A 25,009-nucleotide genomic window follows, 5' to 3' on the forward strand; every position below is an offset into this window, starting at 1 on the left:
AATCCTCGGAATTGTTTTCCACGGTTGAAGTTAATATTTTGTTTTGATAAATGTTTACATTTTCAACATGTTGTCCATGTCGAACATTATGGCCGCTTTCTGGAGCCTTTTGCCGAATAATGAGCTCTTTGCTCTCTTGATTTTCAAAATTATGTTTTGTATCCTCCTTACGGCCGTTCATTGAATGAAGCTCCACCAATACATTATTTTCTTCATCCTCCTCATAATCACCGCCATAATGAGCACGATAAAGTTCCAACTGATCCGAAAAATCATCCACTTGCTCATTCAAAAAATCGTTGGTGCTCCTTCCACTACTCGTACTGCTGGTGTCGGAATCGCTATTTCGCTCATCATCTTGCTGCTCATTCTCAGAAGGCACCACTGTACTCAAAAACCTCTTTGCAGATATCACTCCAAAAGATGAAACGGAGGTATCATGACTAGAACCTTCTCTCCCAGATAATGAGGAATTGATTGAGGAAGCAATCGAGCGAGCTGAAAGAGTTTTCATTTTTTTTTAATGTTTGTCCCTTAATATAGGCATTTACAAATAGAGATAAATGAAAGATTATGCTTTTGTATGAATAAAAGATTGAAGAAGGATGGAAGTTTTATTCAGCAAATTCTGGTACTCGGAAAGTACTCGTCATGAATCCAATAATATTTCGAGGACATGATGAATTTGTTTCCTTCCATTTTTCTGAAAATTCTCTCGTCGATTCACCAACAATCAGAACTGGAATAGGATTCAATTGTGACACTCCCAACATGATCAAAGTAGGATGTTCCATATAGTGGTGCATCCATTGAGAGAGCTCTTGACAAAACTCGGCATTAAATTGATCCGAAGGAAATATTTGTTGAAATTCTATGGTTGAGGAAGTTCTCTCCACGAGAGGATGAGGCGCTGCTAAATTCGATGAAAGAGGTTGTGGTGATTCGTTAGAAGTTGTAGTAGTTGGAGTGGCAGGAGGTGTGGTTATCAAGCAGGAGTAGGAGGAGGACGGAGTGGAAGTGAGAGGATTGTTCTCACCATTAAGGTTGTTCTTCAAAAGAATTCTCTTATGGAGTGTTCGTTCTGGTAATTTGTACAATTCTTCATGAACTCCCAAATAGTGACAAATGAATTCCAAACTAATTAATTGTTGTTGATTATGAATGGAGATGATCGATTCTGTACCAAATGGTTGATCATGATGATGATGATTCAAAGGAGGTAAAATAAGAGGAATGAGAGGTGAATTCACTGCACTTGGAGTGCTTGGATCTTTCCATGTCATTTTGTGATATTCTCGTGAGGTTTGATGCACACTCAAAAGTTCTTGTTGCAATTGTTTCAGGAGAATCATGTCTTGATAGGTACTTTTACAAAAATCAATGAAAGGATGAAACGTCATGGATGATGTAAGATCTTGTTGTTGTTCAGATCGAAGGTGACGACTTGATTCAATGAACAGAATTCCACATTCATTCATTTTCAAGCTCGATTGAAATACCTTATTCTCAGATTGGGAATTGGCAAGTTGGGATATTGTGACATTTGGTGAGGAGGTTGTGGTTGTGATTGTTGAGGTTGTTGTTGGAACTTGTAAATAATTACTTGTCCAATATTTGATACAATCGTCATTTTCCCACTGCATGACCAATTGATTTCTCTTGTGGAGAATCACGGAAGAGGGAATGGAGGACATTGCCATGCTAATATTCAAGTTCGACGAAATTCTAGAAGTGTTGGATACAAATTTCAAAAGTGAAGATTGTTGTAACTTTTCTCTCCAAAACATGGTCGTGAGAGTGGTCCTCAAAGTCGCATCAACATTATCATTGAAACCTTCCCTTTGATCTTCCTTTCGATTCTCTTCTTGACCATGGAGAATCAAATTCCATGAAGAATGCACTCTCCGAAAACGTTCGAGTTCTTTGGGACATTCCACAAATTGTAAAATTTGATAGATAATTTCGTAAGGAACAAGGCTGAGAGAGGAGAATGTTTGTCCAATGATTGGGGAGCATGATGGTGTCAACAAGGATGAACAAGACATTGCGGAGAATGATGATGAATGTGCTGTTGCTACTCTCTGTGCGGATGATGATGATCCGAAGAATGCGATTGTGACTCTATATATTCCCAGAAGCACAACAACGAGAGTGACCTTTTTTTTATACCTTTTTCTCTCTCTCTAAACAATCCATAACATTACACAAGAACAACAACAACAACAACACTTGCAATCAGAATGCGAAATTGCCGAAATCCCATTCCCTCAAAGTGATGATTGAGAAGTGAGAAAGCAGGTAATTTATGGAAATTGGTTGTCGGGCTGTATGGAGTTTTCTTCTCAGAGAGAGAGATTCTGAAGGGCTTGTTGAGAGGTGGTTGCGCACTTTCATGATCGCCCTCGCGCTGAGAATTCGAGAGAGAGGAGGAAGAGAGGGAACTTTGAAGTTCGACTGTTTCTCAATTCTCAGGAGAGACAATTCCCTTCTTCAACCTCATTCACAAATGTACCGCGTTAGTCTTTGTGATGTCAGCGCTGGTGATGAACGACGATGAACGATTGTCTCTCTCGTCGAACGAGGTCATTGTTTGTCCTTATGAATTTCAACAACACCAACAACTTTTCTTAGACCTATTTAAACTTTTATCCGATGAAAACACATTCCAAACAACAACAACATTTCATTTACAATAAAATTATTCTGTGTATATGGTCGCGCACATACACTCTCTCCTAATATGATTTTTATTGAGACTTGTTCAACATTTTGCAAATGAATTGTTCATAATCAAAGTCACCAGAATCTTTGGCACCAATTTCATTTCTCATTTGAACCCATTCTTGTTCTGTGAATTTCTCACCCCAATTGCACAAGGCATCTTTCAATTCCTTGCTTGGAATGGTTCCTTTTCCGTCTTCGTCAAAAGCACGGAAAGCTTCTCTGATCTTTTCTTCACGATCACTGAGAGAAGAAAATTTGATGTGTCAATTGTCGTCGTCATTGAGTGTGAAAATTGAAATGTTGTGAGTGTTGTTGTTGTTGTTGTTGGAAAAATGATTTGGAGAAGAGAGAGAGAAATGATCATCATCGTCGGTGATAGCGATGATGAATTAACATGTGCACAGGTCATTCATCATGACGGAGTGTATGGTTGTGTTGTGAAAATGTTTAGAGAAAACGGAGATGACAAAAAAACGAAGGATTATGACCAGTTTCGAACGAATGATAAACACAAGATGAAAATCATTAAAATTGTCCATCAATCAATCGATTGACCATCAAATAAAGTCAGAATCAGTCCACTCCTCAATATATTATCAACTTACGTGTTCTTCAACTTTTGTGAAAGAACGGTCAAGAATTCTGTAAAAGTGATAAAACCGGTACGAGAGGAATCACATTCTTCAATCATCTTTCTAATATCATTTTGTGATTTGTTCTCACCCAAGGAGAGGAAAGTCTTTTCCAAGTCAGCTTTGGAAACTTTTTGATCCTCGTCCTTGTCGAAGAAGGCAAATGCTTCCTTGTATTCCTTGATTTGTTGTTGTGTGAGTTGGTCTGATGACATTTTGTGGGTAATGTGAAAGTGGAGAGGTGGAAATGGGAGAGTTGTTGTTGTTGGCTTTTTTTTTATGGGGTTGATGATTGATGTGAAAATGTCCAAATGGTGTCTGCAGACATCACTCGTCACCCATGTTGTGTGTTGACGTTTGAAGTGTCGTCATGTTTGTGTGGGACACCTTTGATAACAATACCTCAAATTACCTTTGATCTATGATTTTTATTGGACACGAGTAGAGAACCTCACATCATCATGATTTACCAAGTACTGTTATTGATAAAAACAGCTAGAGATGGACATCAGTGCACCGCAATTATCAATCTTGTTATGAATTTTATTTATTGTGAGGCAAATTATTGTCTTGATAGATCATAAAATTACGTCTTTGGAACAATGGTGAAAAGCTCAATATAACGATCGCCAATGTTACATCTATTTCTTTCATTGGCTGCTCTTTCTGCCTCACTCTTGGTTCTGAATCTAATGTAACAAATTCCAGTTTGACGATTTCTCTTAAAGTCCATCTTGAAGCGGATACTATCCTCCTCAAAATCATAACCATTGAAAAACTCCATAATTTCTTTTTCAGTTGCTGTGAAAGGGAGACCTCTCATTTTGAGGGTTCTCTCTGGGTGTTCAAAGAGCTTGTATTTGAATGGTTGTGTTGAATTGGAGGAGCTACCATTTGCGTTCGTGTTCATGAGTTGATCCAATCCATAAACTTGATAATTATTGTGATTATTGAACGAGTATTGGGCTTGTTGCATCATGAACATCATTGGATGATAATAACCTCCAGCGTAGGCAGGATTGTAAGAGCCATAATTGTTGTCTCTACGATGATAGTATGGATTCTTGCGATAGGTTGAGTGTTGATGTGTACTGTATTGCAAACCTACACGTGAAGGTTGTTGGTGTTGTGGAGCTTCTTGTTGACTTGCATCGCCAGAATTTGATGTCTCAAGAGTATTGACATCATGGAGAGTGGTCGTCTCTTGGGGAGCATTGGCTCCTTCTTCCTCTTGTTGTGGCTGTTCTTCTTGATTTTCTGTAGTTTCGTCCTCAATTCCACAAACGGCAAGCATTTCAGCTCGGTCACTCTTGAGAACTCTCACAGTGTAGGTTATTTCGTTGTGTTGTTCGCCAGTCTCATGATTCTCCTCAGTGGAGGTGATGGTGGTTTGATCTCTCTCGAGCGCTCGCATCAAGCTCTCCTCATCAACAAATTCAATAAAGGCTTCACCAGTCGAGTGTTCATCCTCACCAAATATGAGATGAATTCCAGCATCAGCAATGTTAAGACCATTCAACCAGTCAGCTATTTGATCCTCCTCAAAGTCAGTAGGAAGGCCTTCAATCTTGACAATAAATGATGCCTCTGTTGAACTTGTTGAATGTGTTGGTTTCAATTCGGATGGAGAGACAATGTTCTGGCCTCCATTCATCATCATGGTACCATTATTAGTACTATTTCTGTTTTGATAGTAATTATGACTTGGATAATAATGATTTCTCATAGTCGAACTTCTCGGATAGTAATTAGTAGAGGTCAGATATGGATGTTGTTGTGGTCTTGTTTGGTAATACTGTTGATGTTGTTGAATATAGTATTGGGAAGCTCGTAACTCTGAAATACTACTATGGAATAATTCAATGTAGCGATTTCTAATTTTTTCCTTATTTCTCTTGGCAGCTTGAACCATTTGTTCATGAGAAATAAATTCAACAAATACCTCACCAGTTCTCTTTCCTGTTATTGGATTAATGACGAAAAGATTTTTCTACGAGTTGGCATGGAAGATTGTTGTGAAAGAGATCGTGCTGCTTCTTGAGTGTGTTCATCGTGGTCACGATGTTCTTGTGGTGACTCGCTCTTACTTTCATCAGCACCAATACCACTCTGACTGCTTCTGCTGCTACTACTGCTTTCATCTGTAGCAGAGTTGAGATTGGTAGTTGTTGTGCTTGGCTCCTCGCCACCATTCATGAGAAGTGAGGAGGTGGTTCCTTTGCCATGATGATGATTACCACTTGGAACTCCTGCATGAGAATGATGACTCTGTCTATAGAGGGGAGCTGTTGCAATGGTAAGTCCAGAAAAGAATGTTTCAATTTCTTCCTCGGTTGCAGAGAAGGGAACATTGCGCATCTTGAGGATTTTTGAGTTGTTCAAATTCTTCAAATTACGTTCGAGAACTTTTTCTTGAATGTTCCATCTCATCCACTGTGCTCTTGAAAATCTCAATGTATCGATTGCCAAGATTCTTCTTGTCCATGGTCTTTCTTGCTCTCTCAAGTTCTTCATCAGACTCAAAACGAACATAGGCTTCACCTGTTGATTTTCCATAATAATTAAGCATGAGAAGAATGTCCAATTCCTTAACAAGTTCAATTGGTAATGTGTATTGTCTTACTGCTACTTGTGTGGATTGACCTGTGGTTGACGAGTCGAATACTGCTGCTGTTGAAGATGAATCCATTGAGGTCCATTCATTGTTACGAATCGTGAGGATTGATGGTTGTTGTTGTGAATGACTGGTTGGTGAGGAGTCTTGTTGTTGAGGAGTAGTAGAGGTGGTTGGTGAATGCGAGAATGTTGATGGCGATGAAGAAGAGTGATGTGTGGCAGATGAGGAGGTAGCATTAGAGGAGAAGGTTGCACTTGATGATGGTACTGAAATTCCCTTCAAAACATCAGCATAGGTTGGTGGTGAGGGAAGAGTAGCAGAAGTGTTTGTGGTGGTGGGAGAAGTTTGACTAGGAGTGTTCGATACTGCTGAAGCATTGCCTCCTCTAGAATGAGTTGAACCATTATTGTTGCCAGCATGAGCATTACTTTTCTGTGATCTATTAGGGCGTTTCATTGTGATGGAGGTGGAACTATTAGGGCTATTCTCAGAATGCTCAAGTGGTTGCATACTACTCTCAATATGGGACGGATAGTAGGTCATTGTAGAGTACTCTGCGGTCGCTGCTTGTATCTGTTCTTCCAAATTGCTGAGGGAAGGATCTCTCTTGGCAAGCTTAAATTCTGAGAAGAATTCAGCAATATCACGAATGGTACTAGTCCATGGTAATCCTCTAAGCCTTGCAACACTTGTCTTAAATTCGTCCGTAAGGGGAGAGTCGACTTGTTGTAATAGGGCTCTTTCTTGCCGAATAGTTTGTTGCAAGACATGAGGAGGAGGCTCAAATGAAGGTGAATGAATGGAGAGAGGCTTGGATATAAAGCTAGTCGTTGGTCGTTGTTGTTGTTCATTGCTGCTGTTGTTATTGCTGTTGGAGCTGGTGCTGCTGTTGGTAGTACTTGTAAGAGCACTTGAAGCATCAACAACGCCATTATGATTGAGCGCAATAACCCTACCATTCATGTCCGACGACTTGTCGTGTTCATGACTAGTACTAGTTTGGTTTTCCAATGATGAGGATGATAGAGAGGATGCTGCCCCCGATGAAACAAACATGGCTTCTTGTTGTGGGTATTCTAAAGTAGAGGTGGTAGGAGTAGTAGTCGAGTGAGATGAACAAGAAGAGGAGTCCACTTCACTTTGATGTACTTGCTTGAGGATGGTTTGTGCCATTTTTTCGCAATTCTTAATCATTGTGAAATTGCCTTGAAAGAAGGAGGGGATTGAATGGTTTTCCTTTGAAACTGCTGCAGTAGACAATGTTGTTGTTTGATAAGATAAATGGTTATTCTCAATTAATGTAAAGAATGGTCGTTCAAAGAGACTGTCAATATGAATGCAATGTCGTTGTGCAAGTTCCTGAATGAGTTGAGGAATATTGACGACACTGGAGCAATAGGAAAGTGTTGATTGATAGTGCTGGTTGTTGATATTGTTGGTGTTCTGTTGTTGTTGTTCCGTCGACGTTGAAAAGCAACAATGATGGACAGGAGAGAGGAAACAAGAATGTAATTTGCTTGGTGTAAGAATGTGGTCTGCCGAAGAGGATGATGATAATTGTTCGGATTGGATCGGTTGTTGTTGCAACAGAGTGAGTGATTCTCGTTCAATACTCTCGTCAAGCTATTATGTATATTGTGTGTTTTCAATTTCGGAATTTCAACGCGACGTTATTGTTCCCAGAGCAGAGGTTCAATATATTATTGAAAAATTCAATTATTTTGTGGTGGAAATTGTGTTCGAACAGAAAAGGCGATGATGACGAACAATATTGATTGAATGGTTGGAGATGGTGTGTTCGTGGTGGTACCGGTACAAGTGGTGGAGGTCGTTTTCAATATATATCGGAGTCAGAGTTTCACCGATGAAGAGGTTGTTATCGTTGAAGTGTCGTTCGTGATGGTGTGATTCGTTGAGTCGGCACAAAGCAATAATATTATTAATAACAAATTCAAACACACATTCAAAAAGTCACAACAACAATAATTGGTGTGAATGGTATTGTGGTGGTTGTTGTTGATGATGAATGTGAACAGTTGAACAGTATTTGTATATATACAAATATATAATATATAGGGGCAGGTTTACGCAGTCAACCCAGCACACAGAGTTTCACCACCAAAAGATTGAGCGTTTTGTTTCAAGTTGTGGTTGTTGTTGGATTTGGTCAATCAAAATGCACAGAATCACCAAAATAGTATTTTTCAAAATTATTCAATCAAAATTGTGTTTTCGGGGAATTTGTTAACGGAGAGTTGCGGAGAAGGTATTCACAAAAACCACACAAAAACATGCCAAATGTCGTCGCAGTGGTGGTGGAATCCAGTGCCAATCATACAATAAGCATGGCATAAACGCAAAAAGGAATTCATGAAAATATATCATCGCCATAAAATAGGAAAGGTGTTAAAAACACATCCGATAAAAAAAGTAACAAAATATATCTCATACGTACCAATTGGAGTAATTCACAAAAATTAGAAACAAAATGTACAGGATAGGGCGTATAGTGTTCACATTGTAAAATTTCTGTACTCGACGGATCATATTCCTCCAAATTAATGATCAATCCCTTTTGACTGGTGCGAGTGTGAGGTGAGATACCATTCATGTGATCATTGGAATTTGTGGCAGCGGTGGAAGTGCTGCTCATGTGGTGATTTTTGATCGATTTTCCATCGTGATGATTGAGCGATTTTCCGTGCTCATTAGTCGTGTCACCATGTTGTTCCGAAGTGGCTTTCCGAAGAGCACTATTATTTGTTGTCGTGGTGGCGTCACACTTGACAATATGAAAGCACACCGATTTGACACCACTCGGAAATGATGGTGCCACACCCAAGTAGGATGATGGCATGATCATGGAATCCTCTTTTGTGTCTAGACCCAAAAGCCACGATGAGAATCCACCATTGCTGCTGCTACTGTTTGTACCGTTCCGATCAAAACTCAAACATGTTTGCGGATACGAAAATTCAAATTCGATAATAATACAATAATGAAATGATTCTACAATATTTGAAATGATAGAATTACAATTCGTCAAGGATGGATTAAGATGAATACTTGTGGTTGGAAGTACATATTGTTGTTGATAGGATGATGGAAATAATTGGTGATGGATTGATGATGATGATGATGTTGGTCCGAAGGCCTGAGATAACGGAAATGACGATCTCCACAACCAATCCGAAGAGAAGGACGATGATGATGATGATGAACACGATGAAGAAGATAAAGACAAATATTCACTCATACCATCACCACTTCCACCGTAATAATAACAAGACGATGAAGAGTGACTATTCAATGATGAGGAACCATGACGGAGTGATGGTGGTGAATGTTGATGTTGCAAAAGCTCACCTTTGGATGTGATCGGATCGGTTAAGATACCTAAAGTACTTTCAGGAGGAGATGGTTGTTGAGTATGTCGTGGTTCGTGTGATTGATCGGTTAGAGAGGACGATGATGATGATACAAAACGAGAAACCTGACGAAGACTATTGCTTCGGGGCAGGAGAGTAGTTGTGGTGAGATCCATTCGGAAATATCTGTATCGCGTCTATTGTTTGTTTTTTGAGGTTGTTGTTGTTGTTATGATGGATTGGAATGCGGATTTTGATGCTGTTGGTCGCAAGGCTTCAAATAACAGATTTGTAATGGCGCCGAAGAGATTTTGTTGTTTCAACGGTATTTGTTTTTTTTTTACAATTCAGGTTCTTTAAATAGAATGATTGTGACATTTGTTGTTCCAAATCATTTCTCTATGATTGCATTTCAAAGCTTTGAATCGATCGTGTGAGTGGATGATGAATAATAATGGGCGATGAGGATCATTGTGGATTCAAGTATCAGGAAGAAAATGCAATAAGGTAAAGATGTGACAATTTCAAATTATGCCAACAATAAAATATACGAGCAGTGTCACTTTAAAGACACTATCTAACCAAGTCAACTCTTTCATTGTGTATGATTGTATTAAAAATCAATTCATTGCGCAATAATTTTACTGAAGAATTAGAAATATATTGGCAATGTGAATGTTTTGAAACCGCCAAAAATTTACATTTTTCAAATCCAAAAAAAATAAGCCACAACATGAGCCGACAACATTTGGACGTTGATTTTGGGCGGGCATTCACAAACCTGACTCATGAAGATGATCGACCACAATCGCCGAGTGCCTTATCGGGTGATTCGGTAGGAAAACCAAGAAAATTGAAAAAACAAAAAGTCATTAAGAAAAAGGATGAAAATGGAGAGTATCGATATTACAATCCCAATACGGGCGAGGATGTAACTGAAAAGTATTAAAACAAAAGGAAAAGAAGAAATTGGACACCAGTCAAGTTTCGGAGAATATGGAGGAACGAATAGAGAGGCCATCTTCGTCTTCACATTCGCCTTCGAAAACAAATGACAAAGACTCTCCAGCAAAACCTTTGTCTAGGAAGAACAACAACGATGAGCGAGCAGAACGCAAGCTCAAAAAAAATGTTTCAGAAACACAACAAAGATCAAACAACGATGATGACAATGCGGATCGTGACAACTTGAAACAAGTCACAAAGAAAAATAGAAATGAAGAAGAATTAAAATTGCAAGAACAACATTCAAACAGAGTTATTGCCAAGGTAAAAAAAGAATCATCAGAAACAGAAATCATGTCAACGAAATACGATGATGATGAGCCTACCTCATCGGAGCAACAACAAAGCCAACCCAAAGCAAAAACTGTTGTTCCTCATCTTGGCTTACCGTCATCATCCAGCACAGGTAACTTGGACCCGAACAGCGGTCGAAATAAGACACAATCCAAAGAAAGTAATGATGAGGAGGATGAACAGCCGTCCGACAAAATCATCATTACGCCCCTCCCACCAATAGAGCAAGATCCTTTTTGCTCCTCGCGAAACAAGCGATAATAATTTCGAAGTTTTTCAAGTGGAAAAACCACAATCCTCACATAGTGACGACAAGTCAATAAGTTCTTCTGAGAGATTACTCCATGACGAGGACCAGCAGATTGAGATGAATCAACAGCAGCAACGCGAAAGCTCACCTAAAGAGAAAAAAAGCTAAGTAATAGCGAGAGTAGAAGAAGACGACGCCGTTCAAAGCCCAAACCTGAAGAGACAACAAATAACAACATTCACGACGATGTGACTGAACCATCTCGTATTTCAGATGGCGCCAAGGAAGAAGAGACCCTTTCACAAGATGCCCTTATACAACCTCCAGCCGTCGTTTCTTCAACAATGGATGACCGTATTTTGGATCAGGACGAAACGACAACAAACGGGAGCGGCTCCTCAACTCAATCATTGGCAGAGGATGCCATAAATTCCTCTCCAAAAAACAATGATCCAATGGCAGAGTTGTATCAGGAAAATAATAATCAAGCCAATGTCACAACACCAGCATTACTACCCGGATATCTTGCTTCACAATCGGACACTATTTGGAGTAGGAAAGGATTGGCTAAATTTTGGAGAAAATCTTTGAATTTTGTAAGGACATTTTCCTTTACGGATCCTCAACAAGAACCAACAATCAAATCAAACAAACACTCATTATTCGATCCCACAAAGCGCAACATTGCGGATAGAATGACGCGACCAATTTTAACATTGACCATTAAGGGAGCAGATATGTTAACTCTAGATGAAAATGTGGTGCATCCTTGTGTTAAAGTTTCGGTCTTGGACATTCTCACGGGTCAATATCTTAAAGCTGACTCGTTCAACGACAAGTCCAGTGAGGTTGTTTTACCACAAATGACTCTACCTTACAATATGAAAAAGACCAAAAGTTTGGTGCCAATATGGAATGATACCATGTACTTTGATACACTTTATAATCACTTTCTGAAAGAAAATGTTGTATTTATTTTTGAACTTGTAGATTTCAGTTTTGAGTAGGTACATTTGATAGCGATGCATTGCAGGACGTTCTAAAATTATTATATTTACATTGAATGTTATTTTGAATTTAATATTTATGAAATGATATTTTGATGGCCTCAATTTCATCCTAAATTCTGAAATGACATGAAACATAAGAAAAGGAGAATACAAAATAGCCTGGGGATTCTTAAAGCCTGTGAGCTCGAGTGGAAGAGCCAATGCCGGCAAAGACTTGCGGATTCGACTTTTCAAATATCCAAGAAAAATTCCTGGAATTTTCTCAAAAATTTTCAAACCACACTCGCCTCTAGTACAACCTTCACAAGCGAGCGCTGCCTTAAACACTAATGCAGTCTTTTCCACCAATGAGGCGTTCTTATTGTATCAACATAGACATCAGGCACAATTATATCCCTCAACTCTCTACATTGAGATGAAAGCAATGGTAAGTTGGAGAATGAATATTTCTGAGAATCGATTGAACGACTTTGGCTCGTGTGAATTTACTTGTCCACACAAAATATCATCGTCATGAATTGCAACCACATAACACCCAACTTACGCGTGTAACACGAACTTTGTAAATGATTGGATTTGCAACAACAGCAACGACCGCCACGAAAAAAATATCATTTCCTGAACGACCCCAAAAACCTAATGAATTTGAAATTGGAAGATTCACACTCGAGGAATTGCTTCAAAATAATGATGAGCAAGTGGTAAATATTGTACAGACTGAACAAACCAAAGAAAAGAAGAAGGAACAATCACTTCAACGACTCAAACTGAAACGAGATGTGAATGAGCCATGTGAAATTCCATCAAAGTTATTGTTTCAATTTGATGCTGGAGAAAAGGGATGTATTTGTTTGGAATTTTCAAAATCGGGTCAATACTTGGCTTGTGGATGTCACACCAATGAGAGGTATGGCCAATTGAAAATTTATGATGTCTTTGAGGGAACTCTGGTTGAAACGATTAATGCTCATATTGATCTTATTTATACCATTGATTGGAATTGTGACGATACTGAGATTGTCACTGCATCATCGGATGGTATCTGTAAAGTTTGGAATGTCGAATACGACAAGAAAAAGGCCTCCAACAGGAAACCAAAACTCATTTCGGCGATGCAACACCCGTGCTATGTCTACACGGCACGATTTCATCCCATCTGCAAGAAAATTGTTGCATCGGGAAGTTATGACCGTCGAATTCGAATTTTCAATAAGGACATTGGAAAGACTATCAAAGAACTCGAAGGACACACCTCTAGAATCAGTAGCATTGCTTTCGACAATGGTGGAACCAGAATGTATTCTGCAAGCGGTGACGGTGTGATCAAAATTTGGAGTTGCCGCCTCAGAGAGGATTCAACCTTAGACGATATTTCCAACTCGTTTGCCTGTATGAGAACCATTCAAGATACTGAGCTGAGCAAATCCACTCTCACCTGTATTCGCATTGATCCAAAATATTCTCAAGAACGTTTGTTTATTCATTCTCAGGACAACATGTTACGACGATTGGACACTGGCCTCAAAAACATTCGTAATCGATATCACGGTGTGAAATGTTTTATCAATGCTCAGAAATGTAATGTGAGTCCAGACGGCCAATACATTGTCTCTGGATCCGATATTGGAAGAGTTTACTTTTGGAATGTTGAGAGTGAGGAATTAATTTATAAGGAAGGAAAAGATTTTGGATTTGAGGATTCGCCAGTCTACGATATTGCATGGAGTTCGAAAGAACACATGATTGCCTTGTGTTCATTCGATGGTAGTCAACCCATTCGAGTGTATTGTTTTGAGAAGGCCATTGAGGAATTTACCTCAAAACCTCCTCACTCACAGGAAAATCCTCAAGGCAGTACACACAGTTCAGAACCTTTACACAAATTGCAGTCGAATCATTACACAAATCCATCCTTCTCTCATCACTACACATCGTCGAATATTCAGGCATTATTAACCAAACGATCGAATGGCTCGAGTAGCAATGATCCAGCAGCGGCACTTCCACTCAGTCCTTCAAGTCAAAGTTTTTCACAATGCCTCAGTCACCCATTAGTAGTGGCAAACATGCATCACAAGTGCCACCGCCACGCAGTTCAACCTTATTATCGAGTGGATTCAATTTTGGATCAAGATCAAAAACACCAGATCCAATCAAGCTCAACCCTGATCATTCCTTGGTTGGGTCAAGGCCCAGAACTTCAACTGCACCAAAAGTGGAATTTCAATAAGACCGTTTTCTGATTCCCACAATATGTAATGCAAAATAAAGTCATTATTTATTGTACGTTTGTCATTCATGCATCGGGTGTTCTTTATTTTTTAGAGAGGTATTGCTGTTCGTTTTAAAGGAATCAGTAATAAATACAAATAATAAATAACAATAATAACAGCAATAATCACGATCGAATACTACCATGATCCTACTTGAAAAAATCCAAAATCAATTTTTGTTGCTTTGGATTAGATTCCTTATTTGAGGTTGATTTTGAGGGGTTGGTGGGGTTGGTGGTAGAGTTTGCTTGTTTTTGCTTGAATGAACTGGATTGGTCTGACTTGTTGACTCTTGATTATTGTTAGCACTCGATCCATTAACTTTGAATGTTGAAGTAGTCGATGTGGACGAAGAGTCATTCGACTCACTTGTTTTGTTTGAATTTCTTCTCTTTGGGGTTTCATTCTTGTTAGTTTGTGACGTTGTTGATATCTTCTTTTCATTTCCTTTTTTCTTTTTAAAGGTGACTTTTGTCTCATCGAGTCCAATCACCAAAGAACGATTCAATTCCTCCAGAGAGGGAGAAGAAGTGCTTGGTGATGTATTTTGCATGAGCTCATCAAGTTTTCTCTTGTGGCTCGATGATTTGTCTGGAGTGGTCGTTGTTGTTGCTGTTGTCGAATCTTCTTTCATTTTAATTTCCACACCCGAGTTGGATCCCAAATGACACGTCGTTCTCATCGATTCCAAAATATCTTCAAAATTCTTCGAGTGACATCTCGTCTCCTCTATGAGTTTCCTTTTATCGACTTTATATTTAAATTGATGAGTAGCCACCAAATAGAACGCCACAACCTTAAAGACTGATTTGGAAAAATTGGCACCACTCTTCCCTTCAAATTTTTTCATCATTTCTTGTTGATACTTTTCCAAAAGTCGCTCACAAGCAGCTCCAATTCCACTACATCCAAATGATAAACATAAATCTTCAAATTTAATCGGAAAGGTCACTCCCAATAAATTCACAGCTTCTTGAAATGCTCGTTCATAATCTTGTGGCGAAGAGGCCGATTTTTTAATGGCCAACTCTCTCGAAAATTGTGGAATATTCAATATGTTACAAGCAATATCCACACATACTGGAATTTGGCACAGAGAAAAGTTCGGAGAGAGACGTCCGGCACTCCGAGAGAGAGCACCTTCTAATCCGAATAAATAATCCTTGACCTTGGTGATGACTTTTTGAATACTACTCAGATCAAGGCCCGGAGCCAAGGCTGAAATGTAATCTTTGGTGACTGTGGCTACGAGGAAGCGACAAGTCATTCCTAAAGGTGATGATGAATTTTTTTTTGGAAATGAAATTTGAATTTTTGTAACGGAAACATAACATTGGCGCCACTTGTTTACAAATTCAACAAAAAAAAATACAACCTTTTAAAATCATAATCACGTGATTGAATCATGTCCAGAACAACATCGGAATCAAAAGATGAGATGAATAATCATGTTTGGATCAATGGTAGGTGAAGAAAATTTTGAAAACATTGTGTGGAAGTGAGATGAGCTTACCTTCTATGGTATTCAAAAAATCCAAAATGATTAGCTTGGTATGATCCTTTGGCCACAGTAACAGCCATGTCTCAATGTATGATGTTTTGTGATATCAATGGAGATGGAGATTATAAACTTGTGGCAGCAACTTCGGGAAAGAATCCATTGGAAAGCAAGAAAACAAAACAAACCCATCGACTCCGAGTCTATAAAGGAACTGGAATAATTAGCGAGAATATTTTATTAGAAGAACCTGTGGCCATCGCATCGTATTATACGGATTATCAAAGCCCAAAACGTCCCATGATTCTTGTCGCAAGCACCAACAAGTTATTTCTCTACAAGAATTTACAGCCATTTTTCAAATTTTGTATTCCTTCAAAAAAAATTGATGAAAAAGAGGCGGAAATTTGGCAATTCTTGAGTGAGGGAAAATATGACAGCAAGACGGCTTTCTCAGAGTTGGCACGACTTCGTGACCTTAATGTTGCTCTGAGCCCTCGAAGTTATGAATTGCTCTCGCTTACATCGAATGACGATATTCGGCAATTTATCGATTCCAGAAAAAATACGCCCATCGATTTTCCAAACAACATTACATGCCTTTCCATCTTACCAAAAGATAGGGAAGGAGAGGACGCTATTGGATGCCCAGTGATCGGAACAGAATCAGGAATTGTTTTCATCTTGTCTCCATCCGGTTCACAAATCATCAAAGCTGTTCAGCTTCCTTCGGCACCTGTTAAATTATGTATCGCTGGAAATTTAGATAATGATTATCGAATTGCAGCAGCCTGTAGAAATGGAAATGTTTATACCATCAAGAATGGAGAAGTGAGCGGAGTTGTTATAGAGCTCGAGTCACATCCAGTGACGATGGTAAGAATTGACAAAACTTTTGTGATTGGCCTCATGAATAGTACCATTCACTGTTTCAACACGAGAGTAAGTATTGGAAAGGAGCTTTTATTTGATTCGAGGAACGTTTGACTGATGATCGACATTTAAACAAATAATTTGTGAAATGCTTATTGTTTATGTGATCATGTAACAAACGCAACAGGGTAAAAAACAATATTCCATTTATTTGCCTGCTCCCATTAAAGACATGGAGGTGCTGGATATGAGAGGCCAACGCAGTGTAAAATGCGTCATGGTTGCTCTCGAAAATAAGGAATTACGTATTTATAATGGAAAATCTCTTGTGAATACTATTAATTTATATGAACATGTCGTAGGTTTGAAATATGGCACCTATGGCTCCGAAGTAAACAGCTTGATGATTTCATACCGAAGTGGAGGTTTAGATTTTAAGGTCATTTCACGAAAAGCCAGTCTAGAAAGTAAGACTAAAAGTGGACCACCACCTGAACAGGAAGAACCTCTTGACCTTCCTACCAAAACGTTCTTATATTTGGAACAAACAAAACGGGAAGTGGACTACTCATCAGAAATGCACAATGCATTCCAGAAAGATCTCGCCCGTGTTCGTCTCAATACTGCGCGAGCCTATGTGAAAATTTTAACAGATGGACAGGGACCATTGTCATACACATCGGGCTCTTCTATTCGATTGGTGGCCAATGTGCAAGGTTTAGGGCCAAAATTTAAGGTCAACATTGAAGTTCAGAATACTGGTAAGAAGCCCATCTCCAATTTGTTTATTATATTTGCATACGATGAAGACATTTATTCTTTGGAAGATGATGCAAGAAGGTTAAATTTACCCTCTCTTTTACCTGGACCTCTCTACAGATTTAGTAAGATGGTGAATATGTTGGATCCCTCGATTGCACCGGACACTCTTCGTCTCTTTGTATGTAGTAAGGAAGGTACATCACCAGTCATTACAGCAGTGGTGAACATGCCAATGGCTGAAATGGTGGAATTGATGTAGTGGTGTGTCAAGAAAGGTATCAATTTAAATAACCTTGTGTAACTAAAGATCTTTCTGTGCTGTTAATTAAACCAAACAGCATACTCCATATTAATTTATTATTTTGCCTCAATAGAGCTCTACATTTTCACTTGTTAACGTATGAAGGAACAACTTGCAATATTAATAGCAATAGGAGAAATTCTGTGAGTTTTGTGATGGGTTGACAAGTCTTGGCAGAAGAGGAAGAAAGTGAAGAAAAGAAAATAACAGGATTCTTTTGTGCATCATCTACAATCTTTTGAATGGCAAGAATTATTTCTTCTAAGGTCAGAGAGGAGAGTTCAATTTCAGAACATGGTTGAAGTGTTGTTCTCGATTGTTGTGGATGTGATTGCGTGTTGCTGTCATTGCTGGTGAAGGAAAATTGGAAAGGTGAGGCATTGAGAGTGGTATTAGAGAATGCAAAACCACCTGTGCCACTAGTAGAATTCAAAGAAAATGAAGGAAGCAGGTTGTCGTGAGAGGATTGAGAAGTTCGCAGAGAAGATGATAGTGAGGAGGAATTTCCAAATGTGTTGGAATTGCCACTTCGGTTAATGTCGGCATTTCCTGAGGCGCTTCGTTTTCTATGATTGTCCCTATTATTTGCTGAGCTATTACTCATTCCAAAATTAAAGAACGTATTTCCAGAAGAAGATCTGCCATCGCCACTACTATTGCTTGTAAACAGATGACTCGTCGTCGCCGTGTTCAAATTCGAATTGGGTTTGTTTGAGGTGGAAGTCGAGGATGAAGTACTTGCATTAAACAGATCCGTACTTGTCGTATTTGAATTTAGTGGTGGTAGTGTTGTTGTGGTGTTGAAATTAAATCGGAATGGAGTGTCAGAATTGATGGCACTTTGTGAACTATTAGTAGGATTGAATGAAGCTGCTCTTGTTGTACTAGCTTGGTTGTCACTTCTATTATTGCCATTCAACGAAAAGGTTGAGGAAGGAGATGATGAAAATACTGGACCACTACTATTCCAAGTATTCGATGTGTTGGATGGTGCGTTTGTTCCGTTAAAATTAAGCTGAGGCTGTTGCTGAGCTACTCTCGTTGTGGTTGCCTCCGATGAACTACTTGTTGTTGCCGATGACAAATGATTATTCGTTGTTGATAATGATGATGTTGATGTAGTTGCAGTATCATTCGAAGATGATGTAAATTTGAACGAATCTTGTGATTGTTTGTACATGAAATCAAGTTTGAATTTTTCTAGAGGCGACAGACCATTCCAACACTTGCCAAGCGCTTGACCTTCGGTATGGGAAACTCCTTCAGCATCAACCACAGGATTTGCTCGTCTTCGTTGCCTTCTGGCATGGTGATGATGATGCTGGTCATCGTCGTCAGCGTGTTGATGAGGAGCGAAAAATCTTCTTGGTCCAAACTGAGGGAAGAACCCTTCATCATCATCGTCATCATCATCGGACGTGGTTTCACCAACATGATCCTCCTCATCGTCCTCATCAGACCGATCGGAATCATCAATGAGGGGTGGATATGCAATGGATCCATCACTACGATGAACATTTCGTGTGATTACATGTACCACAACAGCAACATCCCTCTGTTCCATCATCGTCCTCTTCGGTTTCCTCGTCCGAATCTATATCAACCCATTCATCATCATCATCATCTTCATGATTATGACTCTCATTACCACTACTTGAAGAAATAAGGTCAGGTGGTGGATCATCATGTTCAATCAAAGGAGGTAAGTCTTCATTCAAATCATCATCCAAATCATCATTCGGGTTATTCTTTTCGTTTGGATTCGTGGTGGAAGGTGCATTTGAATTCGACATTTTTTTGTTCTGTTTTGGCTTTGCTTGAAAAGCACTTTTCGAATTGAATCCACCGCTTGAATTGAATCTTTAGAGAAATACAAAATAGACATCATGCAATAATACTTGTTTCCATTTATTTCCTAGAGTTTTGAAATAGTTGTACATGATGATGATTCCAGGTAACTAGATGCATAAATAATTAATTGTTGTTGTAGTATGTGACAGTTTCTACTTTCTATTTACATAATGGGATGAATCAATTTGATAGTATTGAAGAGAACGCTGACTCGTTTTCGACTCAAAGGTCTCCATGAATGAAATATCATTGTTGGTAATCAAACTCCACGGTGACAATGGTGGGTCATTAGGTGATGTCATTGCTGTTGTAGAATGTGTGGTTGTGACAGTAGTGGTGGTAGTATTGACTGCAATTCGTTCATTGGTAGGCTGATTGGATGCAGTCTCTTTGGGTGCGCATTCTCTCTTCAAGTGAGAGAGTCCACAAATAGAGGCTTTAACATTGGTTCGTTCCGAGAGTGGAGTTTTGTGGTAAATTCCAATTAATTCCTCAACAATTCGGATCATTGTCGCTGCATGTGTCACAAGTAGAACTGTGGGTTCTGCATTCTCAGTTCTTATCTTTTTGACATTATTTTCAACATTGTAAAAAGTTCCTCTCACTCTGCGAATTAAGTCATACATCAGTTCCATTGTATTCTTCTCCGTAAAATAACTGATATAGTTTTGAGGATTAAGAGAAAAATAGAGCCCCTCCAAATTCAACTCCTCATTACAAAATTTGTCTACCATAAACTTGCTTAAAAATGGAAATTCCAGTCTAATCTGATCAATGTTTGGAGGCATCATATCCAGTGTCCATTTTCGTTTCAAACCATAAAATTCCATCAGTCCAAAGTCAATGTAAACTTCAATATTAAACTTTTTCCCATCCCTCTCACTTTCCTCCGAAATACTTTTGACAATTTGCTCGGTTGTTTGAAGGCATCTATGAAAAGGTGAGGTGTATATCTGGAGTGTTTTTGAAACGTTTTCATCACAGGAATTAGTGAATTGTGCTTGCTCCACTTTTTTAACAAGATATTTGAGGTAAAAGTTTTGTCCAAATAATTTAGCACACAGCCGACCTCTTTCTGTTAAAGGTGGATCTGCATCATAATCCCCATTCACGTCTATCGGTGTGCTTGGTGTTTCCGCTGAGGAAGCCGATGAGGGAGGTGATGTTGGTGAGGCAAGTCCATGAAGACCAGTTCCATACTTGATCAATTGAGAGGTCTTCTCTCCGTGCCGAGTGACAAACAATTCTTTCAGGGATGGAATGGTGTATTGTGGATAATGAATGGTGAGATTTTGTTGGACAGAAGCAGCAGTAGTTATTGACCTGCCAGTTGTAGTAGTAGTAGTAGTAGTAGTAGTAGAGCCGCCGTTACCTGATGCAACACCTTGTGACTGTGTGGGTAGCACCATGTTTGGCCATGATGATGAAATAACTGGTGGTTGCTGCTGAAACTCCAACAGTGACGTTAATGAAGAGGTGGAAGAATTTGAGAGGGTACTACAAGTAGTGCCAGTTGGTGATGAGACCAATGAATTGAGCGTGCTTGAGCAAGTATCGGAGATGCACGTTGTATGGTCCTGGAGGTGGTGGTGGTGACTATTGGAATTTTCAATACATGATGAATCTGATGATGACGACAATGATGGTGGATGGATGATATCCCTGTCATGGTGGTGATGATGGTGATGAGAGAAGTAATTGCCTCCTGTACTAGTAGTTGTGTTCTGAACGTTTTGGTTGCTGCTGTTGTTGTTGTTGGTATTAGAATGTAGAGCAACGGAGGATGATGTTGATCTATTTCTGGTGGAAATAACCGGCGGTGAGCAAAGGTCATTCGTTGTGTATTTGTGGTGATGTAGTTGAGTCGGTGTGGTGACAAACCGAGAGGACTCGTTTTCATTTCCGTTCGTGTGAATGGATTGATTCATGTTGTGTGCTTGAGTAGGCTGATGATGGAAATGATAATGACCGTTATGATTCGTGGTGGAGCTACTATTACTTGAACCGCTGGTGCTGCAACTACTCTCAGATTGTCTTTTTGTAGGAATAATAATCAATGAATCCTCGTCCTCCAAAATGGTGGTTGGAGGCATGTCCATCATCATAGAGAGAAAAAGGCTGTTTGAGGGAAAAGGTGAGGGAATATTGAGAGGGAATATACTTCTGCTGCTGCTGGTGATGATGATGATGATTTTTGTTTCCAAATCTCGTGTGCCACCAACCAACCAACCAACCAACAAAATAATAACAACAACGTGATGAGCGATGGAAAAGACTCTTCGGGTCAATTCTGTTGTTATTGGTAACTATTATTACTCTTTGACAACAATGGGGTTTTAGAAATTATTTGGTGATGACAAGGATGAGAAAGAGAGCTTCTGGACCGAGTAGTCGTCTTTTTGTCCCAATGTAAACAAAAATTAACGTTGAATAATTTTTTTTTCTCTCGACTCTGGTGTGAATCATCCTCTCTGAATCATCTCTTTCTCGTTGATTTGGATTAAATTGAGAATCAACTCCCATTTATATCCAAATGGTGCTTGCTTTGGCCATCATGATCTTCTCACAAATGAATGAACAACCCTGGTCACCTCCGTTTGATTTCAAACCCTTAGAATCAATCCGAATAATTCACACGCGAACACAATAAAAATAGCAAACTTTAAGGGAGATCACGTACAATCCAATCTGAGATTGACCCTTCCAAAATTTGACACAACCACTGAAAGCGCATTCACGCCAACCCAAAAAAATATGTCAGAACCGTCACGACTGTCGTCGATCAAACGATCATTTCCCAACCATGCATCATCGATCTCCTCAAATACATCATCTTCATCATCACCACCACCATCGGATCGTTCATTTCCACAATCTTCACAATCATTGACAAACCATTCCGCTTCACCATCCAAAATGGTTCAAAGTATCAGCGATGCAATAGTAGTAAATTTGCCAAGTCATCATCATCATGATGAGGATCACCAGGACGACCATCAACAACACCATCACGAACAACATGACTCTCAATCATCATCATGGACATTATCACCTTCCTCTAGGAATCGAAGAAAATCCAATCAGGATCAATATTCCTCGATCTCTACCACACCTCCTCATCATGAAGAGCCTCTTTCATGGTCTGGAGATCAATCGCCAGCATCATCCATTCATAGCAGTGTTGTAACAACAACTCGAACAAATTCATCGTCACATTCTAGTTCTAATAGTAGTAGTAGTAATAACAACAATAGCAACAGTAACTATTATTCACCACTATCACATCACCCTCCTCATAACACTCTCGGATCAAGTAGAAGCATGTCATCACCTGCATTGTTTTCCATGATGGATTCGAGAGGAATGGGAAGTTACATTAGTCATTGTTTTGGAATTTCATCACGATCTTTGCATAATGATTCATTCGAAATGATTCCTCTCACTGTTTTGACGTTGTGGAAATTAGAGGATTATGGTGTGACATCATCGACGACGACGACGACAAATCCTCACGGAGGAGTATCTCCAGCCAAAGATTTTGAATCTAACCCATTCGAGAGTGTTCGATCGAATGAATTTCACACTTTTTTAGAGAGCAGTGACACGACCACGAACGTTCCGAGATCAACGAAGAGAAGGCCAGAAATGGTGAGAGGAGACTCTTACATGTTAATGTGGTGTCCGTGGTTTAACATGTATGATAATTTATTTATTGAATTTTGGCTTGTTAAATTAGATGAATCTGTTGTCACAACCTCTAACGCAACACATACGAGATCAAATAATTTTACTAATAGTAGTAATAATAGTAGCAACATCAATTCTTCAAAACACTCCTTTTCTCAATGCTCTCCATCACCTTCAAATGATGGCTCTAATAATAATAATTTTCGCTTACTCAAAGTTCGACAACAAGCAAAAGCACTCTCAAAACAACCGAATGAACGATTTTTCAGTGGAAATATTTGGGGATATTCAGTCGTCCTAAACTCGCCGTTGAACCAAACCAATGAAAGCATTTTATCTCAATACTTGGCAAATGCATGTCCATCTTCGAGTACTCACTTTTTCGGAAATGATTTGGAAAATTTAATTATATGCTTTTTGGACCTACTAAACTTTTCAAATTCAAGCTTAATGTTAAAAGGAATTTCACAAAAATTACAAATCTAAAATCAAATCAGAATATGTCACCGATGTAGAATCGATTGATTTTGTGGAAGCCCTTGATTACAAATCTCTTCGTGTACACAATGCAATTACTCCATCATCGGCAGTCACAACTCCCACAGATGTTTTTTCGATGTGACTAATACCGTCGAAGAGGAAGAAGAAATGATCGATGAATTGTATCATGGTCTATTCGATTCGACTAGCATCATTTCAGACAGTGCCAGAAAATCCCTTCAATTAATGTCACGCATTGAAATGATTCATGACCATCTTCAAGGGTATGGTTTTGTGAGATGTGACATTCATAATAATTGTCACTTGTACTCATTGCAGAGATCTGACACTTACGTACCAAGTCCAAGCTCTGCCAATGAAAGTATCAGCGATGATTCCTTTCTCGAATTACAATCACCCCGTAGTAACACTAGTATTACGACTACTCTCTCTGTCTGCGAGAGACGATCATGCAGAATCGCTCACCATTCTCTGAGTTTAGTGTTTTTCAAAGACAAATCGCTCGAAAACAATATTTGAATTTGAAAAGCCCAACCAGTGGAAGATTTGAAATGAGTTATTCACCTCACTCGAAAAATCATGTAAAAATTGGATTTGAAAAAATTGGTCACATTTTACCATTTCATGTGGAATCTGGAAAATTGAACATGATGAATCATTCGAATATCAAAATTTGTAAATTTGATGAGAACTTGTTCTTAGTGATGGAAATTGACGAAAAGAACATGAAAAAGCAATGGGAACATTATCAATTATTGCAACAACATCAACCCAATAATTATTTTCAAACTATGAATGTCACATCCAGTCACGAGAGCTCATCACCACCTCCATTCATCATTGAGAGAAATCTAATGATGGAAGCCAATCAAGACAAAGAATTTGACGCTTTACAGTTTTTCAAATTTTACATTCTTGATTTGTCCAAATCTGACGATGTGAAACTATCAAGACTTTTCACGAGTTATGATGCCACGCATCCAACAAGTCATGCCACAATCTCACAATTTTCCTCCTCCAAAATTCATGAAGCTTATCTGAAAATTTCTACTCCTAAAACAGTTAAGAATCAATCTATCATCTCTAACTCGACAATTTCTCACAATTCCTTCTTACACATGAACAACCTCAATAGAAATCAGTTAACAACCAGTGACACAATATCTCATACCAATGACACCAATGATCATAACAATGTTCAATTCTCACTTCAGGAGCCACATCCATCAACACCACCGTCGAAACAACAGCTCTCTCCACAACCAAACAATCAATTTTCTCTGCAAGTCAATTTACAACACAACATGCTTCCAGTTTACAAAAATCAAAAATCCAAAAAGAAGAGATTTGACACTGAATTTAC

At 38.9% G+C, this 25,009-nt stretch overlaps 13 protein-coding genes across 13 annotated transcripts in view; 4 read left to right on the forward strand and 9 right to left on the reverse strand.

Moving 5' to 3' along the window:
* Window positions 1-514, reverse strand: part of FDP41_004645 (uncharacterized protein) — a gene marked incomplete at both ends in the record, with an annotated part of 528 nt that extends 14 nt beyond the window's left edge. Inside the window, one exon of the mRNA XM_044708082.1 lies at window positions 1-514. This exon is cut by the window's left edge and continues 14 nt beyond it. Coding sequence (XP_044561052.1) covers window positions 1-514 — 514 coding nt within the window.
* A 100-nt stretch (window positions 515-614) lies between these two features.
* Window positions 615-2,045, reverse strand: FDP41_004646 (uncharacterized protein; the record flags this gene model as incomplete). The annotated part of the gene is made up of 1 exon (XM_044708083.1): window positions 615-2,045. One exon carries the CDS (start codon window positions 2,043-2,045, stop codon window positions 615-617), a length of 1,431 nt encoding a protein of 476 aa, XP_044561053.1.
* Window positions 2,046-2,747: 702 nt separating this feature from the next.
* On the reverse strand, window positions 2,748-3,571 carry FDP41_004647 (uncharacterized protein; the record flags this gene model as incomplete). Its single annotated transcript, XM_044708084.1, has 2 exons — window positions 2,748-2,964; window positions 3,330-3,571. 2 exons carry the CDS (start codon window positions 3,569-3,571, stop codon window positions 2,748-2,750), a joined length of 459 nt encoding a protein of 152 aa, XP_044561054.1.
* Window positions 3,572-3,942: 371 nt separating this feature from the next.
* Window positions 3,943-5,268, reverse strand: FDP41_004648 (uncharacterized protein; the record flags this gene model as incomplete). Its single annotated transcript, XM_044708085.1, has 1 exon — window positions 3,943-5,268. One exon carries the CDS (start codon window positions 5,266-5,268, stop codon window positions 3,943-3,945), a length of 1,326 nt encoding a protein of 441 aa, XP_044561055.1.
* Window positions 5,269-5,318: 50 nt separating this feature from the next.
* FDP41_004649 (uncharacterized protein) lies at window positions 5,319-5,714 on the reverse strand (the record flags this gene model as incomplete). The annotated part of the gene is made up of 1 exon (XM_044708086.1): window positions 5,319-5,714. The coding sequence occupies one exon, from the start codon at window positions 5,712-5,714 to the stop codon at window positions 5,319-5,321; it is 396 nt and encodes a 131-aa protein (XP_044561056.1).
* A 34-nt stretch (window positions 5,715-5,748) lies between these two features.
* On the reverse strand, window positions 5,749-9,517 carry FDP41_004650 (uncharacterized protein; the record flags this gene model as incomplete). The annotated part of the gene is made up of 2 exons (XM_044708088.1): window positions 5,749-7,596; window positions 8,429-9,517. 2 exons carry the CDS (start codon window positions 9,515-9,517, stop codon window positions 5,749-5,751), a joined length of 2,937 nt encoding a protein of 978 aa, XP_044561057.1.
* An 820-nt stretch (window positions 9,518-10,337) lies between these two features.
* On the forward strand, window positions 10,338-14,143 carry FDP41_004651 (uncharacterized protein; the record flags this gene model as incomplete). Its single annotated transcript, XM_044708089.1, has 4 exons — window positions 10,338-10,752; window positions 11,164-11,893; window positions 12,039-12,327; window positions 12,617-14,143. 4 exons carry the CDS (start codon window positions 10,338-10,340, stop codon window positions 14,141-14,143), a joined length of 2,961 nt encoding a protein of 986 aa, XP_044561058.1.
* A 199-nt stretch (window positions 14,144-14,342) lies between these two features.
* On the reverse strand, window positions 14,343-15,440 carry FDP41_004652 (uncharacterized protein; the record flags this gene model as incomplete). Its single annotated transcript, XM_044708090.1, has 1 exon — window positions 14,343-15,440. One exon carries the CDS (start codon window positions 15,438-15,440, stop codon window positions 14,343-14,345), a length of 1,098 nt encoding a protein of 365 aa, XP_044561059.1.
* A 138-nt stretch (window positions 15,441-15,578) lies between these two features.
* FDP41_004653 (uncharacterized protein) lies at window positions 15,579-17,565 on the forward strand (the record flags this gene model as incomplete). The annotated part of the gene is made up of 3 exons (XM_044708091.1): window positions 15,579-15,636; window positions 15,721-16,613; window positions 16,732-17,565. The coding sequence occupies 3 exons, from the start codon at window positions 15,579-15,581 to the stop codon at window positions 17,563-17,565; spliced, it is 1,785 nt and encodes a 594-aa protein (XP_044561060.1).
* Window positions 17,566-17,692: 127 nt separating this feature from the next.
* FDP41_004654 (uncharacterized protein) lies at window positions 17,693-19,174 on the reverse strand (the record flags this gene model as incomplete). The annotated part of the gene is made up of 1 exon (XM_044708092.1): window positions 17,693-19,174. One exon carries the CDS (start codon window positions 19,172-19,174, stop codon window positions 17,693-17,695), a length of 1,482 nt encoding a protein of 493 aa, XP_044561061.1.
* A 436-nt stretch (window positions 19,175-19,610) lies between these two features.
* Window positions 19,611-21,551, reverse strand: FDP41_004655 (uncharacterized protein; the record flags this gene model as incomplete). Its single annotated transcript, XM_044708093.1, has 1 exon — window positions 19,611-21,551. One exon carries the CDS (start codon window positions 21,549-21,551, stop codon window positions 19,611-19,613), a length of 1,941 nt encoding a protein of 646 aa, XP_044561062.1.
* Window positions 21,552-22,212: 661 nt separating this feature from the next.
* Window positions 22,213-23,631, forward strand: FDP41_004656 (uncharacterized protein; the record flags this gene model as incomplete). The annotated part of the gene is made up of 1 exon (XM_044708094.1): window positions 22,213-23,631. The coding sequence occupies one exon, from the start codon at window positions 22,213-22,215 to the stop codon at window positions 23,629-23,631; it is 1,419 nt and encodes a 472-aa protein (XP_044561063.1).
* Window positions 23,632-24,095: 464 nt separating this feature from the next.
* FDP41_004657 (uncharacterized protein) overlaps window positions 24,096-25,009 on the forward strand; it is a gene marked incomplete at both ends in the record, with an annotated part of 966 nt that continues 52 nt past the window's right edge. The window contains one exon of the mRNA XM_044708095.1: window positions 24,096-25,009. This exon is cut by the window's right edge and continues 52 nt beyond it. Coding sequence (XP_044561064.1) covers window positions 24,096-25,009 — 914 coding nt within the window.

This window comes from Naegleria fowleri (assembly GCF_008403515.1).
Source record: "Naegleria fowleri strain ATCC 30894 chromosome Unknown tig39, whole genome shotgun sequence".
Lineage (NCBI taxonomy): Eukaryota > Heterolobosea > Eutetramitea > Acrasida > Naegleriidae > Naegleria > Naegleria fowleri.